Source organism: Carica papaya, chromosome 6, assembly GCF_054855325.1.
Source record: "Carica papaya isolate Zhongbai chromosome 6, ASM5485532v1, whole genome shotgun sequence".
Classification (NCBI taxonomy): Eukaryota; Viridiplantae; Streptophyta; class Magnoliopsida; order Brassicales; family Caricaceae; genus Carica; species Carica papaya.
This window is the reverse complement of record NC_142314.1, coordinates 25,443,465-25,458,043: the sequence shown is the minus strand read 5'-3', so window position 1 is coordinate 25,458,043 and position 14,579 is coordinate 25,443,465. Positions and strand designations below refer to the sequence as shown.

Sequence of the window (14,579 nt, the reverse complement as noted above, 5' to 3'; positions counted from 1 at the left end):
TTCCCTATGGACCCGATCCGTCCACCATCTCCCAGAATATCTAGTCAGGCTGTCGAAATTATTCATTTATCAATTCACATACAATTTTCCATTCTTTTTTTAATCTCAATTATCCAATCAATCATAAACATGTAAACCAGTAATGGACACCAAATAAGGCAACACAACATCGAGTTCATAATAATTCAAACCATAATAAATAAAACCGTGATTCATGCATACGAAATCATAGAATAAACACATCAGGCACCATACTGCATTTAAAACTGTAAAATAAATCAAACAACACCTGACCGAAAAATACATTAGATTCGGGCTCCATTAGCAACCTTAATTAATTATACATATATATTAATTCATAAATACCGTTTTATCATTTATTAAGCTTTATTGCCGTAATAGGAAATAGGGTGAGAGATCCTCACTTGTTTCGGAGTCTGAAATCGAATTCTTACTGCGCCTACGGGCAGTCCCTAGATTCTCTGAATTTTTTTCCGGAAACTGAAACACACTTCCGGTACCTGCACATGTCCCCAAAAAATTCCAAATCAGACCCAGGGCCCTTTCAGCCAATTTCGAAATTCTGGCACGGCAGCTCCGTCGTGCTCCGGTGACAGCACCGCCGCCCGCGGCGGCGATCCGCTTCGGGTTGGCTGTTTCCAGCCGTTTTCGGCTGAATTCGGCCAAACTTGCATTGGTTCCTATGATAAAACACCCCTAAGGCTCTCAGTGGGCCAAAAAATTACAGAATATCGAGGCTTACCGGCAGTGGGGCTCTCGGGTGCGGTGGCTCCTTCGGCGCGAGTTGCGGTTTGGTGTTTTGCTCCGGTCAACCTGTAAAGAAAAGGACGATGGTCATGGTGGTATAAAAATTATATCGAACGGGAACCGGGAAGGGCCTCATCGGAGGTAAAAATCGAGGAAACCTGCGGCGCCGCCGCTGGGCTTCAACGGTGTTTTTCGGCCAATTGGCCGGTGGTTTGGCTCCAATTTGGCCACAGGGAGGTTCAGCATCGAAAAATGAGCCAAGAAAAGAAATTTTACCTCGTTTGACTGCCGGAAAATCCATCGGTGCGGCGACGGGTGGCGGCGGCGGGTTCCTCCGGTGGCTGGGTCGTCTTCTCCGACGAGGGTTCTGGCAGCTAGGATTTGGGGTTGGGTGTGGATGCGATTATTTATAACTCTCTCCTTTTAATCTGAACCGTCCATCATGATTTAATATGGGCCGTCCGATCATGATTAAATTAGAAATAAATTAGGCCGTCCATCGCGATGCGATCTGGGCCGTCTGTGCGCACACGTGTCTCCGTCCCGCGTGGCTTCCCGCGTCAGCGTCCCTGCCACGCTGCGTGTTCTAGTTGGCCGGAGCTGCTGACTGGGCTGCTGACGTAGCAGTATTTTTTTAAATTACGTTTTGACCTCCGATTTTCGATTTTCTTTTCAAAAACACCTTCATAATCCAAATTTTTACCCATTTTTTCCAAAATCAATTTCAATTAAATCTCAAAAATAATTTTATCATATTTTATTATTATTATTATTATTTCTATTAAATTAAATTAAATTAAATTAAAACTTTATAAATTAAATATTAAAATAGAATAAAATTAAAAAAAAATTCAATAAAAATAAAAATAAAATAAAAATTTTGGGTGTTACATGCACACCCTCACTGCCTCCCGGGCCCTCGCCCCAATAGCAAACATAATATTCCCATCGACTCTTACATGGCCCCATGCGGCCCTGTGCACTACCGCACCACAACGTCAAATACACACCGTTATTCCTGCGACAACGATCACTGAATGGCCCCACCAAACTCCACCAACGTCGGCTAAACAGCCTCCCACACACCTGACCAAGGGAGTGCCACATCGACCACTGAGTGGCCATAAATACAACATGCCACTACTTATCATATCGGCACATCCATGTCTACAAGCATCGGCCAAAAGCCTTACACACACATAACTCACACACATGCACACACAATGTGCCACTGATTTCTACACTAGTATACCAGAATCCACAAACACCAGCCAAGAGGCCTCCCACACCTAAATACCTATACATACACGCACCACATAATGCCCAATGTCCCCACTGTATCACGTAAAGCCCACTCCATCTACAGCTTCACACATACGACCCACGAGCCACCATCCTCGCATAACAGAAGGTGTCGCCCTCAGCAAGTAGCCCTACACACACACAACTAAACCTACACTCGCCACCAATCACCCGTCGCCTATACTTATACCTATACAACAACGCATCCCACCCTCACAGTTATCTCACCCCTCAGTTACACACAACTCATCATCCACAAGCTCTGTTCCCGTCCTCATGTCACCTCCCGTTTACTCCTCTCCCTCACATAACTGACTGCCATACGTATAACCCTCTTTACAGCTTACTCCCTCTCATTTCTCAAACCTCGACCACTCTTGCACTTCCTCAGCTAATATCACGCCTTGACTTCGATCTCCTTGACGAGGAGCACCGCCATTAACCTGCACACACAATCTCACCGAGGTTTGCCCTAAATTAGTTTAGAAATTCCAAATTTCTCTTACCTCTTGCTTCCATCCTTCTCTATCTCCTAAAACTACTGCGACCTCACCTTTTTCCCGCACTTCCGAGCAGTTCTCCTTCCACACTCGCCTCCGATTACTGCCACTCTCGTAATCATCTCTGTCTCTCACTCTGCACTCTCTGTTTTCCCTCTCTTTTCTTTCTCCTCCTCCCTCCTTCTCTCTGCTCGACACCCCCTTTTATACCTATCCTATCTCCACATCACAACCGTTGATTTCACCCATCTCATCCTAACTGTTCATCTCACCTTCCCTCACAGATCTAGGCTATTACAGAAAAAAATACATGCAAATCAAAGAAAAAAATGAAAGAAATACATGTAAATCAAAGAAAAAATGAAAAAAATTGATGCTGAAAAAATCAAAGAAAAAAATTCAAAAATACATACCGATCGAGAAGGTGAAGAACACAAATCAGAAGTAGAATCAATGAACCAACATTTGGAAGCAATCAAAAAAGAAGAACAAGCAAATATCGATCCGAGAAGAAGAAGATTGGAGTTGTTCGTCCTCCCTGCGTGCGGTTTGATTGAGGAAGAAGAGAAAATAGAATTTCTAATTGTCAGGATAAAAATAGAATTAATTAAATTAGATTGGGGTATAAGTGAAAAAAATAGCATGCCGGTCATATACCACCAATTCGGTGGTTTAAAAATTCATCCCAAAATTTATCAGTCAAATACCATTTGTTACCATTAGAAATTGAAACAAACACGATTTTTTCACGCCCGTGAAATACCATACATTAAAATTCTACCATTCACTATGATCCAAATATAGGGTTAGTTGCAAGCGAACCCAAATTGATATTCGTTTGATCACGTTTAGTTGCACGTGAACCCAAATTCAAATACAACGCCTCACTCCAACACAGGCATCCATGTCCAGCCTAGAAATTGAGGCGTTATAAGATTTTTGTAGGTGATTTACATTCTACCTTGATCGAGACAAGAAGAAACTTGTGGGTAAGAATATTTTCCATTTATCTATAGTAGCTTAACAAACTCATTGGATACCTCAATTGAACTTGGTCATATTGGATATTGATTGCTCTCTTAAATATGTTTTTTTTTAGTAAGTTTATACATTTATTTTTAATTTATAAATAAAAATATATATATATAAATACAATCTAACTTGATTCGATGAATGTTTGAAAAAAAGGAGCACACCAACCGTTTAATTATATAGTTATTGATATTCTCTTAAGAATGTTGGGGAATTAGGAATGCACGATGTAATTGCTTAAAATAAGGCGCTCCTTATAAAATTGAGATGCATACTTAATAACTTAGAGTACTAACCTATGAGATTAAGTTGTCAAGTACTTTTCTTACAAAGAGATTATTGACATGGTAGACCTTCTTCAATTAGCCTATCAGATATAATAAAACGTATTTAAACATGTATTACTTATTAAGATAGACAATTGAAAGATGGGTGATGGTCACTATAACATCCTAAATTCAAAAGTAAGTACATTATAATATTGCGCATTTATGAATAAAAATCCATAAATGGGAAAAACTTTGAACAATATTAAACTAAGCCAAAATAGGCCCAAATTTTAAATAATTAATGAATACTTCAAAATGAGGATACTTCAAAACTCAAATAAATTAAACTCATTTGATAAAATAATCTCTATATCTGAATCCAAAATAATGCTAATAAATTTTCAGTTTTGAATATTTATTAACGTTAAGTATATAAAAAATTATGATTTCTTCAAATCATATCATGAATTACACTACACTATTTTCTTTTAGACAATTTTTATTAAGGTTGAATTTGATTAAATAAATGTGATTTTTACAAATCAAGTAAAAAATTATGTAAATTTAAATAGATAACTTAGTTTTAAGGTAACTAACATCTACAAGAGCGCATTACATACAAAATTATATATTTTTAAATAACATAATTTTATCTTTTTTAAATGCAGATTTAATTTTCAAAAAATCTCAAATGATTATCGTTAATTTTATATTATGATGCCACTCATCTTCTCATTTATAGGTATTCTTTTACATATATAGATAAATAGAGAAGTAAATAGAAGAACAAATGAGTGTATAAGCAATGTTATTAATTCAGCAGTTTTATAAACCAGAGCGCACAAATTTCGTAGTAGTTCCTTACCTTGAAACTTTTAATTATATAAGGTAATTTGAATAATATTGTAAAATACTATATAACCTTGTATGCTGAAAAATTTACAATGTAACATTATGCGAAACTCGATTTAATCTTTTATCTAAACTTCGCATGTAGAAATATAGGAAACAGAAGACTACTGACCATGACTCCTTCGAACAAGAGAGCATACCGACTAAGAAAATGAATGTACATATTTTTCATTCTTGTATAATTTCTAATACATAAATGATGACCTAGGTGCTCTCCGATTTTCCTCTTTTAGCACCTAAAGTTTCATTTCCCCAACCCAGACCTATGAAAATTATATCATTTAATTGAAATGTCTCCATTCATTATGTATAAAAAACTACACATTATGGGAAAACCAAGCAAAAGAAATGAGACATATTTTCACAGGCAGCATTCCAAATACAAAATGCCCACTACGAACCAAGAAATTGGTCATCTAGGACCAGATAATTCGTCTGCAGCAATATGAGAAGTCGAGTCAGCAACAATCCAAGCCGTACTTGGATGGTGGTGAGTGTGGTTAAATTCTTGCCGGAACATCTCCTCCTTCTGCCATTCTTCCCATCTTTCGGCCAACCCATCACCTTCCAGCATTCTGACCACCTCTGACATCTTGGGTCGTTCCATCGGAGAGCCTTGAGTACACAACAGAGCCACTTGGATGAGTTGCTCGACCTCATGTTCATCATAATTACCTTGCAGATCATGATCAACTAGTGTTTCCAATTTCTTATCTTTCAGTAGTCCTTTTACCTGAAATTCGAAAGTAATCTTCATAAGGAATGCCCGAAAGAGAAATGAAAAATATTAAAAGAAAAATGAAGCCAGGTTTTTAAATGCACAAGAAATCTAATGTAGTTATGAAAAAACATTTTTTTACAGTAACTCCCAACTAACCCTAAAGAAATGCTAATATGCAAAGCTACCACACAGGTTGAAAATTTAGTTCAAATCAGTTCACATATTAATGGGGAATACTTCTAGAAATTTGACCAACTGATCTTGTACCATACACCATTTAAAATACTACATAATCTTAAGGTGTATTTTTTACACATAATGCACACTTCAATATAGGCCAAAATTTAAAAAAAAAAACTACAGAAGAAAACAAGCCTTCAAATAAATGGTAAGAAATTATCAAAAGACAAAACAATGATCAGGTAACATTCAATACCCACCCAATCAAGCAACATCACATCATCATCATTAGCAAGCCGAGCAAGATCAAAAGCCCTCTGTCCCGTGATCAGTTCAAGAAGCATGACCCCATACCCAAAAACATCAGTTTTCTCAGATGATTTTCCAGTTGAGAGGTACTCAGGAGCTATATGACCAATTGTTCCACGTACTGCTGTGGTTACATGGGTGTCTTTGTAGTCCATGAGTTTAGCAAGCCCGAAATCTCCAACAACAGCTTCAAATTCTTCATCTAACAATATGTTTGCAGCTTTCACATCACGATGAATAATCTTTGGGTCACAATGATCATGCAAATATGCAAGCCCCCTTGCAGATCCCAATGCAATTCGCTTCCGTATTGGCCAACTGAGCGGTGGTTGTGATTCTGGACGTTCTATATTATGCATCAAAAAGACCATCAGACAAGCTGCACTTTCACAAGTGCGAGAGGGATCTCAAAATTAACTTTTGATGTTTAATGAAATTTACCATATTCGTTCACACTGAATTCCAGGTTCACAAGTTCTATCAAAATCTGGCTTATTGTAATAAATATTCACTGATCAAACAAATAAAACACCATGTCTTCTCCAACAGAAGAAAAAAAACAAATGAAGTACCATATGGCAGACCTACGTTATGTTTTAAAATAAATAAGAAAAATAATTTGCAAATGAAATCCCATAAGTCGGAGTGTGTTATCTTGTAAAATAAATAAGAAACATAAATTGCAATTGAGATGGTAATATTGCAATACCTCTTAAACATGATGCTACACTTCCATTAACCATAAAGGGGTAGACTAGCAACCGCTCTGTAGGGGTCATGCAAAAGCCACGTAGACGAAGCAGATTCCGATGAACTGCCATGCTGATCATTTCTACCTCTGTTTGGAACTGCAGCTCTCCACCTTGAGTACGCTCCTCTTTCAATCTTTTCACTGCAACCAGAGAACCATCAGCTAGGCGTCCTTTGTAAACCTTGCCGAATCCACCTCTACCCAGAATATTTCTGTTGCTAAAATTATCTGTTGCAACTTGCAGTTCACGCAGAGAAAACCTCTTGAGTTGCCCCAAATGAACTTCTGGGTCCTCTTCAGCTGCATATAAATGTAACATAATGAAAAGGATCCCATATTGAAAAATGATCCTTGATTTAAACCACCTTTAGATATTTCACTAACCAGGTACATCAAAGAAATGATCTTGCGGTTTCCTTCTTCGCCACCAAGCAAGAGCAATAGCAGGGGCAGCAAACAGCAATGCAGCACCTGCGGCAACTCCCCCAGCAATAGCTCCAGTTGTACTGCTACCTGCAAGTATAAGATTTGGGAAATATGAAAACATAAAGCTTATCTGTGTTGTCTATGTGCAGAACAATTAAATTTCAAGCTGGAAGCATCAATCAGTAATAAAAACGACTTGTTATTTGAGCATAATGAATTATATTTCTCCAAAAAGTCAGATCTCATTTGACAATACAAGTTAACGAGTCCTTTTTAAGTAACTCCTCAAGAATTGGTGAGATAAAAGACTTTTGTTTCTGAAAGTGATTGTAGGAAAACAATGTACTAGCCCTCAGTGAAGCTACTGCCACCCATCCCTAACCACTATCAGATTCTAAATAAATTCATGGTGGCACTCCATCTACTTGAGTCAGCACAATATAAACTTAAAGCATATAAAATTACTTGGGATAATCACATTATTGATGAATATTTATATAAGATTCAAAGGGATTGTTCAATGGAGTACAAGCTAATCTATATCTAACTTCTCCTTTATGAAGTTTGTATTTACTTCAATATACTTTGTTCTGTCATACTGCACAGAATTGTGAGAAGTGTTAATGATAGACTTGTTGCACAATAATCTCATTGGTTTTTTCCCATTTAATCCATAAATCTTCAAAAATTATCTTCAGCCATAATAACCACACTCACCGTGCCATCGGGCACCCAATGTCTGCCTCTGCACTTGATCTAGCAAACCATATTCAGCTTTTTACTCCTTCAAGTCACAAGATTGCTTTTTACTCCTTCAAGTCATAAGATTGCCTACAAGGAAATTATGATAACACATAGTAGGCTGCATATCAATTGGTGAGCCTACATAATCTATGAAAATGTATGCTTCAACAGCTAATCCAATGTTCTTTTTGAATAGATCTCATTTGTCAGGATGGCCATTAGATAATATATTATCCTACAAATTGCATGAAGGTGAACCTCTCTCATGCTGTGCATAAATTGGTAAACTATCTTCACGGCATATGTAACATCCAGCCTTGTATGGGCAAGATATATAAACATTTCTACCAGGATCTGATACATTTCTCTATCTACAGTTGGATCCTCATTTGTCTTTATCAGCTTGTGATTTTTCTCAATTGGTTTCAAAACAGATCTACAGCTAACTTTCCTATCGCCCTTAGAAGATCGAACACATATTCTTGTTGTGAAATAAAGATGCCTTCCCTAGAATGAGCTACTTGAATTTCTAGAAAGTACATTAATCTCCAAGTTCTTTTTTCTCAAATTTTCTTACTCTCAAGGCTTCCTTCTCTTTTTTTTTAATCATTATCCATCACATTATGTCATCGACATATATCAAAAGTGTTGCAACACTTGCTGAATCCAAGTGCTTTTTCTAGGAAGATAGAAGTGAAATATATGTATAAAAGGGCACCAAGAGGGAGCAACTTGTATACAAAATTACTTACAGCTCAACCAAAATATAAATTAAGTCCCTCAAGTCCTTGTCAGAATAGCAGGTGGCCCTTGATAAAAAACTAAGGACCTCTAACCAAGAATATCTTCAGTCAAAAGAGAACTTTGTTCCTTCAAAAGCTCTCCTGTTTCTCTATTCTGAAATTACCCATAAAGTAGCCAAATGAATAAGCCATAGAGCTTTCTATCACTTTGTTAGCGCCTAAAGCTCCTCCCAACCACTGGCAGCTACTGCCCAACTCAGGCCTAGAAGGCTGAAAACAAAAGAGCAAAGGCAATGAGCATATGGACACCATAGGAGCATTAAGTTTCGTAGCTCCACATTCTCCTTAAACAGATAACACCCAAGAATGGGTTCCATGCAGCCTCCATGCAAAAAAAGGCATTCTAGGAGTCACGTTTACTCCCCTGATCAGTCATGACGGGAAATTTTCGCTAACTACCTCAATTCAGTCAAGTGCAAATGGAATAATTTAATCAGAAAGATGTTCCTGGAACCGAGGCTCTATATTGGTTCATCTTTACCACAGAAACCACCACTTGAGAGAGGAAAGTGAGAGGACACAAACATTCATCCCATGAAGAAATCCATAACAAATATCTCCGTATTCTAAGCTAAGTAAAAATGGTCAGAAAATTGCTGAGATAGGGAACCCTCTAACCAATGATCCTTCTAGAATCTCAAAAATGTCACCCTCTCCTACATATCCAAGTATATTGAAATGTGATCCTCAAAGATGTGACGGTTCCTCTCCAACCACAATGTGGATAACCCTAACAAAATAGCTCCTTGTCATATAGGGTGTGACAGCACAACTGCACGGGCTCCATCTCCCCGTAAGTGGAAACTCAAAAAACTCTCCACAAAAGGTGGAGTAACTCACTTCCATGCAAACACTAGAGTTGACAACTTCCATGCAGTGTCATACGTAGAAAAGCACGATTTTGTCTTGGCATTGCATCTATAATAAGGCATGCATCTAGAGAAAGAGCATCATTTGGTCTACGGATTTGTGACATCCAATTGGTATTAAGCCAGTTGAGAGCTGCAGTCCATGCAAATATCTTGATCTTGTAAGGGATATAAGACATCCACATGTTGCTTTTTCTTTTTTTTTTTCTTGATAAAATAAAAATTCATTAAGACCAAAGATGGAAGTACAAGAAAGAAGAATAAGACATCCTCCCCAAAGAAAGGAAAAAACAAAGAAGAAAACCCAACAGACCAAAAAAAAAAAAAAAAGCAGCAAGAAGAAGAAAACAGCAAAAGAAAAATCTGACTATTGTGAATGATGATCTCCCACTTTTGTCGAAGATCAGAGATAGAAAGTCGCTGGTAGCATTCGTACCTTTTAGTCAATAAAGATGCAAAAAAAATTGCCCTAACGCATAGCTCAGAAAAGTCGGTAATTCTGTTCTTGAAGATTCTTGAATTGCCAGCGAGCCAAATACACCATAAGCCAGCAAGTAAGACTCCCTGACACAAGCATTGGGCATTCTTCATCAGTCCATTCCCATCCAAAAAGGTAGAAAGAAACTCTCCACAGTAGGGGGCACCACCAAACAAGGCAAAACATATTAAAAATATCAGTCCACAGTTTCCAAGCCACCTGACAGTGGAGAAACAAATGTTCATGTGTTTCTCCACCATTAAAACACATCACATGAATATCCGAAGAAAGGAAACAAAAAAGATGGTGGATTTGAAAGAGATTATTGGTGTTGAGCTTTCGATAAGTAGCAATGCAAACAAGGAGCTTCACCTTAGAAGGAACAAAAATGTCTCAAAAACCCTTGGCAATATAATCCTTATGTGCAGAGGGGGAGGTATTGTTGGGAGAGGGCTGTGTAGATGGAGTGGTGAGATGATCAAAAAGGAATTTACAAATCAAAAAATCGGAAGATTCCAATTTCCAAAGTCTACCATTAGGTTGTGAGGATGGAGTAATAGGTGTCAACACGTCCAATAAGGATAACATATCTAGAGTCTCCCCATCAGAGAGGTTAAGGGGAAAGTGGAAGTTTCATGCTGTTTCGTTCCCATTGTGAGTCAAAAATTGAGAAACTGGGGCTTGATGTATAGAGGAAAGGTTGTACAATCTGAGCAATTAGATGGATAATGGTTGACTGTTTAACCATTGATCCTCCCAGATTTTCAGAGCAGAACCATTTCCAACTTGAAAGCATGCACAGGAAGAAAAATAGGGTAAACTTGTGGTATTGTTTCCAAAGGCTATGATAACAAGAAACATTACGTTCTAGTATAGACATTCTAAACATCCCCCAAGCTCCCATGGATGTTCCTTGATGCAAATAAGGCAGGATAGAAGAATATTGATCCAATTCAGCTACCTAATGATCCAATTACAAGAGCGAGGTTGAAGAAATTCAAGAACGCATTAAACGGGATAATACAAGACTTGTGGAATGACATTGAAAAAATTCAAGAATGCAACAAGGAAGCATGTATCGGGCTTGGGCTGAATAACATAGATCAAAACTTGGTCACGTTAACTCAAGTGGAAGTTACACCAGCCCAATATGAATTAGTTTGCTTGGATGGGCCATAATTTGGGCTTCTGATGTCCAAATTAAGTAATTCAAAAGTCTAAACTTACCTCCACATTTGCGCCTACAACTTTTTTGAAAAACCCAGTTCAAATTTGGATTTTATCAAATAGATAATTGGTTCGTAAATTTCAAAACGAATTCTGACTTAAATACATTGGATCTAATTGTCTTCATTGATTGCATCTAAACTTTTACTTTTCTTATTAAATAGAAACATTTACTTAGTAATATGAAGAGTTGTGACTCTTAAAAATCTTAAAACTTATTTTGCAAGATTGTTCCGACTATAAATAGGTAGTATTTTCTTTTATAAAGGCAAACAAGTTAATATATGAATTTGTTTAATGCAAGGTTTCTTAAGAGAAGTTTTTCTCTTGTTCTGATTCTTATTTGAATAAGGGTTCCTACGACCAAAGTTAGTTATTTTGTGAGTAGTTTATTTCAAGGTTCTTTTCAAGGGTTGAATTTGGGTTGCGGACTTATTCCAAAGTTCTCTTTCACGAATTGAATTGGATTAAGAACTTGGTAAATCTGATTTATCTTTCCAAGGATTTGCTTCCAAGCGTAAAGATATTAGGTCTCACGTTTAATATACCCCTGGTTTGTATCATTTCTGATCACCCTGTCCCACAAAGTCCAATTTCCTTTGAAATCGCTAAAGCCATATAGCCAATAATGATAGATTTTTTAACCAAAGATTCTCTATCCCCAGCCCTCTTGAATTCTTAGATTTATAACATACCTTCCAATTAACTAAATGATCCTTGTCATCCTCACCTACCCTAGACCAAAGAAACCTTCTCATGTGTCCCTCAATCCTCTCTACCACCCTAACAGGAATCCTAAACAGAGTTAAATAGTATAATAGAATGCTAGAAAGGCAAGCCTGGATTAAGGTATATCCCCAAGGTGAAAAGATCCCCCTTTCAACTCTCAAGCCTCTTAACTATGTTGCTCTCTACCTTTTCCCAAAAAGAAATACTCTTTGGGTTATCACCAAAGGAAATTCCAAGATAGATAATAGGTCGCTCTAATTTGTAGCAACCAATCTCTCTCACTATCTAATCTCAAAAACCTGGATTAGAGTTAAAACACCAAGAAGAGACTGATTATCATGGTCTAGGAATAGGATTGGTATCATCAATAAATTGGAGATATGAAACTTCTATACATACCTTGCCGACCTTTAAGCCCTTCACGCATCCCCTGCTCTCTGGCTGCAATATCATTCTACTCAGTACATCCACAACTAATGTAAATAGAAAAGGAAAAATGGGTCTCCTTGCCTCAAGCCCCTAGAAGACTTAATACAATCTTGTGGTTTCCTATAAACACAATCACAGTAAACCAACTAGAAGACAAGCATCATCGTATCCACCTTCTCCACCTAGTCCCAAATCCCTTTTTCTTCAAAATTCTACCTAAGAATCTCCAATTCACTTGATCGTAAGCCTAAGAACCAAACCTTTGTCTTTTGTCCTCTTTGTACATTCCACTACTTCATTGGCTACTAAAGAGACATCTAAAATTTGTCAGCCACCCACAAAAGCACTCTAATCACTGGAAATAGTGAGGTGAAGTGTCTCGCTAAATCTAGTAGATAGAAAACACTTTAGTTTCTTGAATCATTACCAAAACCATGTTAGCAGTCCCTAGCATCTCTTTAATCTTCTTCCTTTTAGTCTTGCTTCCTAACACATTAACATTCCAGGAGATTATCTTCATTTATTATTCTCTCCTTCCCTCTTGATTGTTCCCTCCCTATTACATGTTTTCTGGGTCACTTTTCTAATCCCTGGTTCAGTAGCTTTTTTTCCTATGAACATGAGTTTTTGATGATAATACTAATCTTAATTCCTCTCCACTCTCCTCAGCAACTCTGACATCTAGTTTATCCATGAGGGTGAATGGGGTTTCCTGTTTATTGCCTATCATTATTGGGTTGATGGCAATGGCTTTTTCTTTTGTTATCCCATTCTTCTTTGGTATATCAAGATTTCTCACATCTATAGTTTGGTCAGGAAGGCTTAAAATACCTCTGCCAGAATGTATGCTGTTCACCTTCTTCCTTGCATCACAAAGAAAAACAGTGAGTTTAGAGGTCTGGGATAGGATGGGAGTTTTTAGCAGGAAGTTTTATAGGATTCCCAATAGAGTTTCTGTCCAATTCCTTTTCCCTCATCAGCGATTTCCCTTTGCTTATACTGTCACCCTCCTGCATGTCACCCAAGACTTGGATCTGCTCCGCTCCTTACCTTGTTCTTTCTTAACATTGTCACTGAGCAAGAATTGTTGTTCCTTCCTTACCTCATTCAGGATTTTCACACAACATTCTTCATTATCAGAGAGCTGGTCAAAAGTTTCTTCTTCAACAACCCAAATGGAGTCAAAAAGATGATCAATCGCTTTCCTCCTCGTCATGATCCCCTTTGTGGATGTATTAATGTATACCTCCAAAGGTAAGTGCATCTGTTCGTTTCTGATTACACGCTACCTTCAACTCATTAATCTGTTCTTCCACCCAGTTCCTTAATTTACTTATCTCTTTGTTTGATCGGGTTTTATTTGCATTCTCCATCATCTCTCCATCAGGTTTAACAGAGAGGGATCTACTTTAGCCTGCAGGTTCTTCTGGTCCCACACAATAGTGGACTTCAACTCGCTGGTATCCTCTGTTTGGCACCGAAGTCTCTCTGTTCGTGCTATTAGTCGGGGTCAGCAACTCAGGACCTAGCATCAGCCTCTGTTTGAAGCTTTATTGACGAGCTAGTGTTGAAGCTAATGTTTCTGGGCCTCCGTCTGTTCAATCGTTTACCGAGCCTTGAATAATAGGCCCTGGTGAGGTGAGTTTAGGTTAGTCCCCACACAGCTGGGCTGGATTGAGGGCCCAGGCCCCAAGAAATTGTCTCTGTAGTTACATTAGGAGTATGTTGCTGAGCTGCTTAAAGCTCAACTTCACCCAGCAATTTCCCTGCTTGTCCACCATTATGCATAACAGGTATTCTTCAATTGCCATGTTTTTATCTCCTCAATTTCCTCCGTCATCAAATCCGAGCAATTACAGCGACACAGCAGATTATGTGACACGATTTTAGCCCTTTTGAAAATTGAATCCTGCATGCTGTCGAACCTCTTCTGTGTTGTGTTGTCATCAACCCTCTGTTCTGTATCCTTATCACTGATAGGTCTCATTTGCAAGTATTTCAGGAGATATTTCCGTGGGATATTCCTTCATGTTTTTTTATACAAGTTAGTTGTCGAATTGTCTTGTTGTGACTAGAGTTCTCCTTGATTACCTGTGACCACTGCGAGAAGTGCCTCATATGTTTTCAACC

At 37.9% G+C, this 14,579-nt stretch overlaps 1 protein-coding gene across 1 annotated transcript in view; it reads right to left on the bottom strand.

The window, feature by feature from the left end:
• Nucleotides 1-4,927: 4,927 nt before the first annotated feature.
• BAK1 (BRI1-associated receptor kinase) overlaps nucleotides 4,928-14,579 on the bottom strand; it is a 33,493-nt gene continuing 23,841 nt past the window's right edge. The window contains exons 8-11 of the mRNA XM_022031264.2: nucleotides 7,129-7,257; nucleotides 6,703-7,044; nucleotides 5,945-6,339; nucleotides 4,928-5,516 (exon numbers count right to left, since the gene is read on the bottom strand). Of these exons, the coding sequence (XP_021886956.2) occupies nucleotides 5,196-5,516; nucleotides 5,945-6,339; nucleotides 6,703-7,044; nucleotides 7,129-7,257 (1,187 nt within the window). The 3' untranslated portion in view covers nucleotides 4,928-5,195. The remainder of the gene's footprint in view (nucleotides 5,517-5,944; nucleotides 6,340-6,702; nucleotides 7,045-7,128; nucleotides 7,258-14,579) is intronic.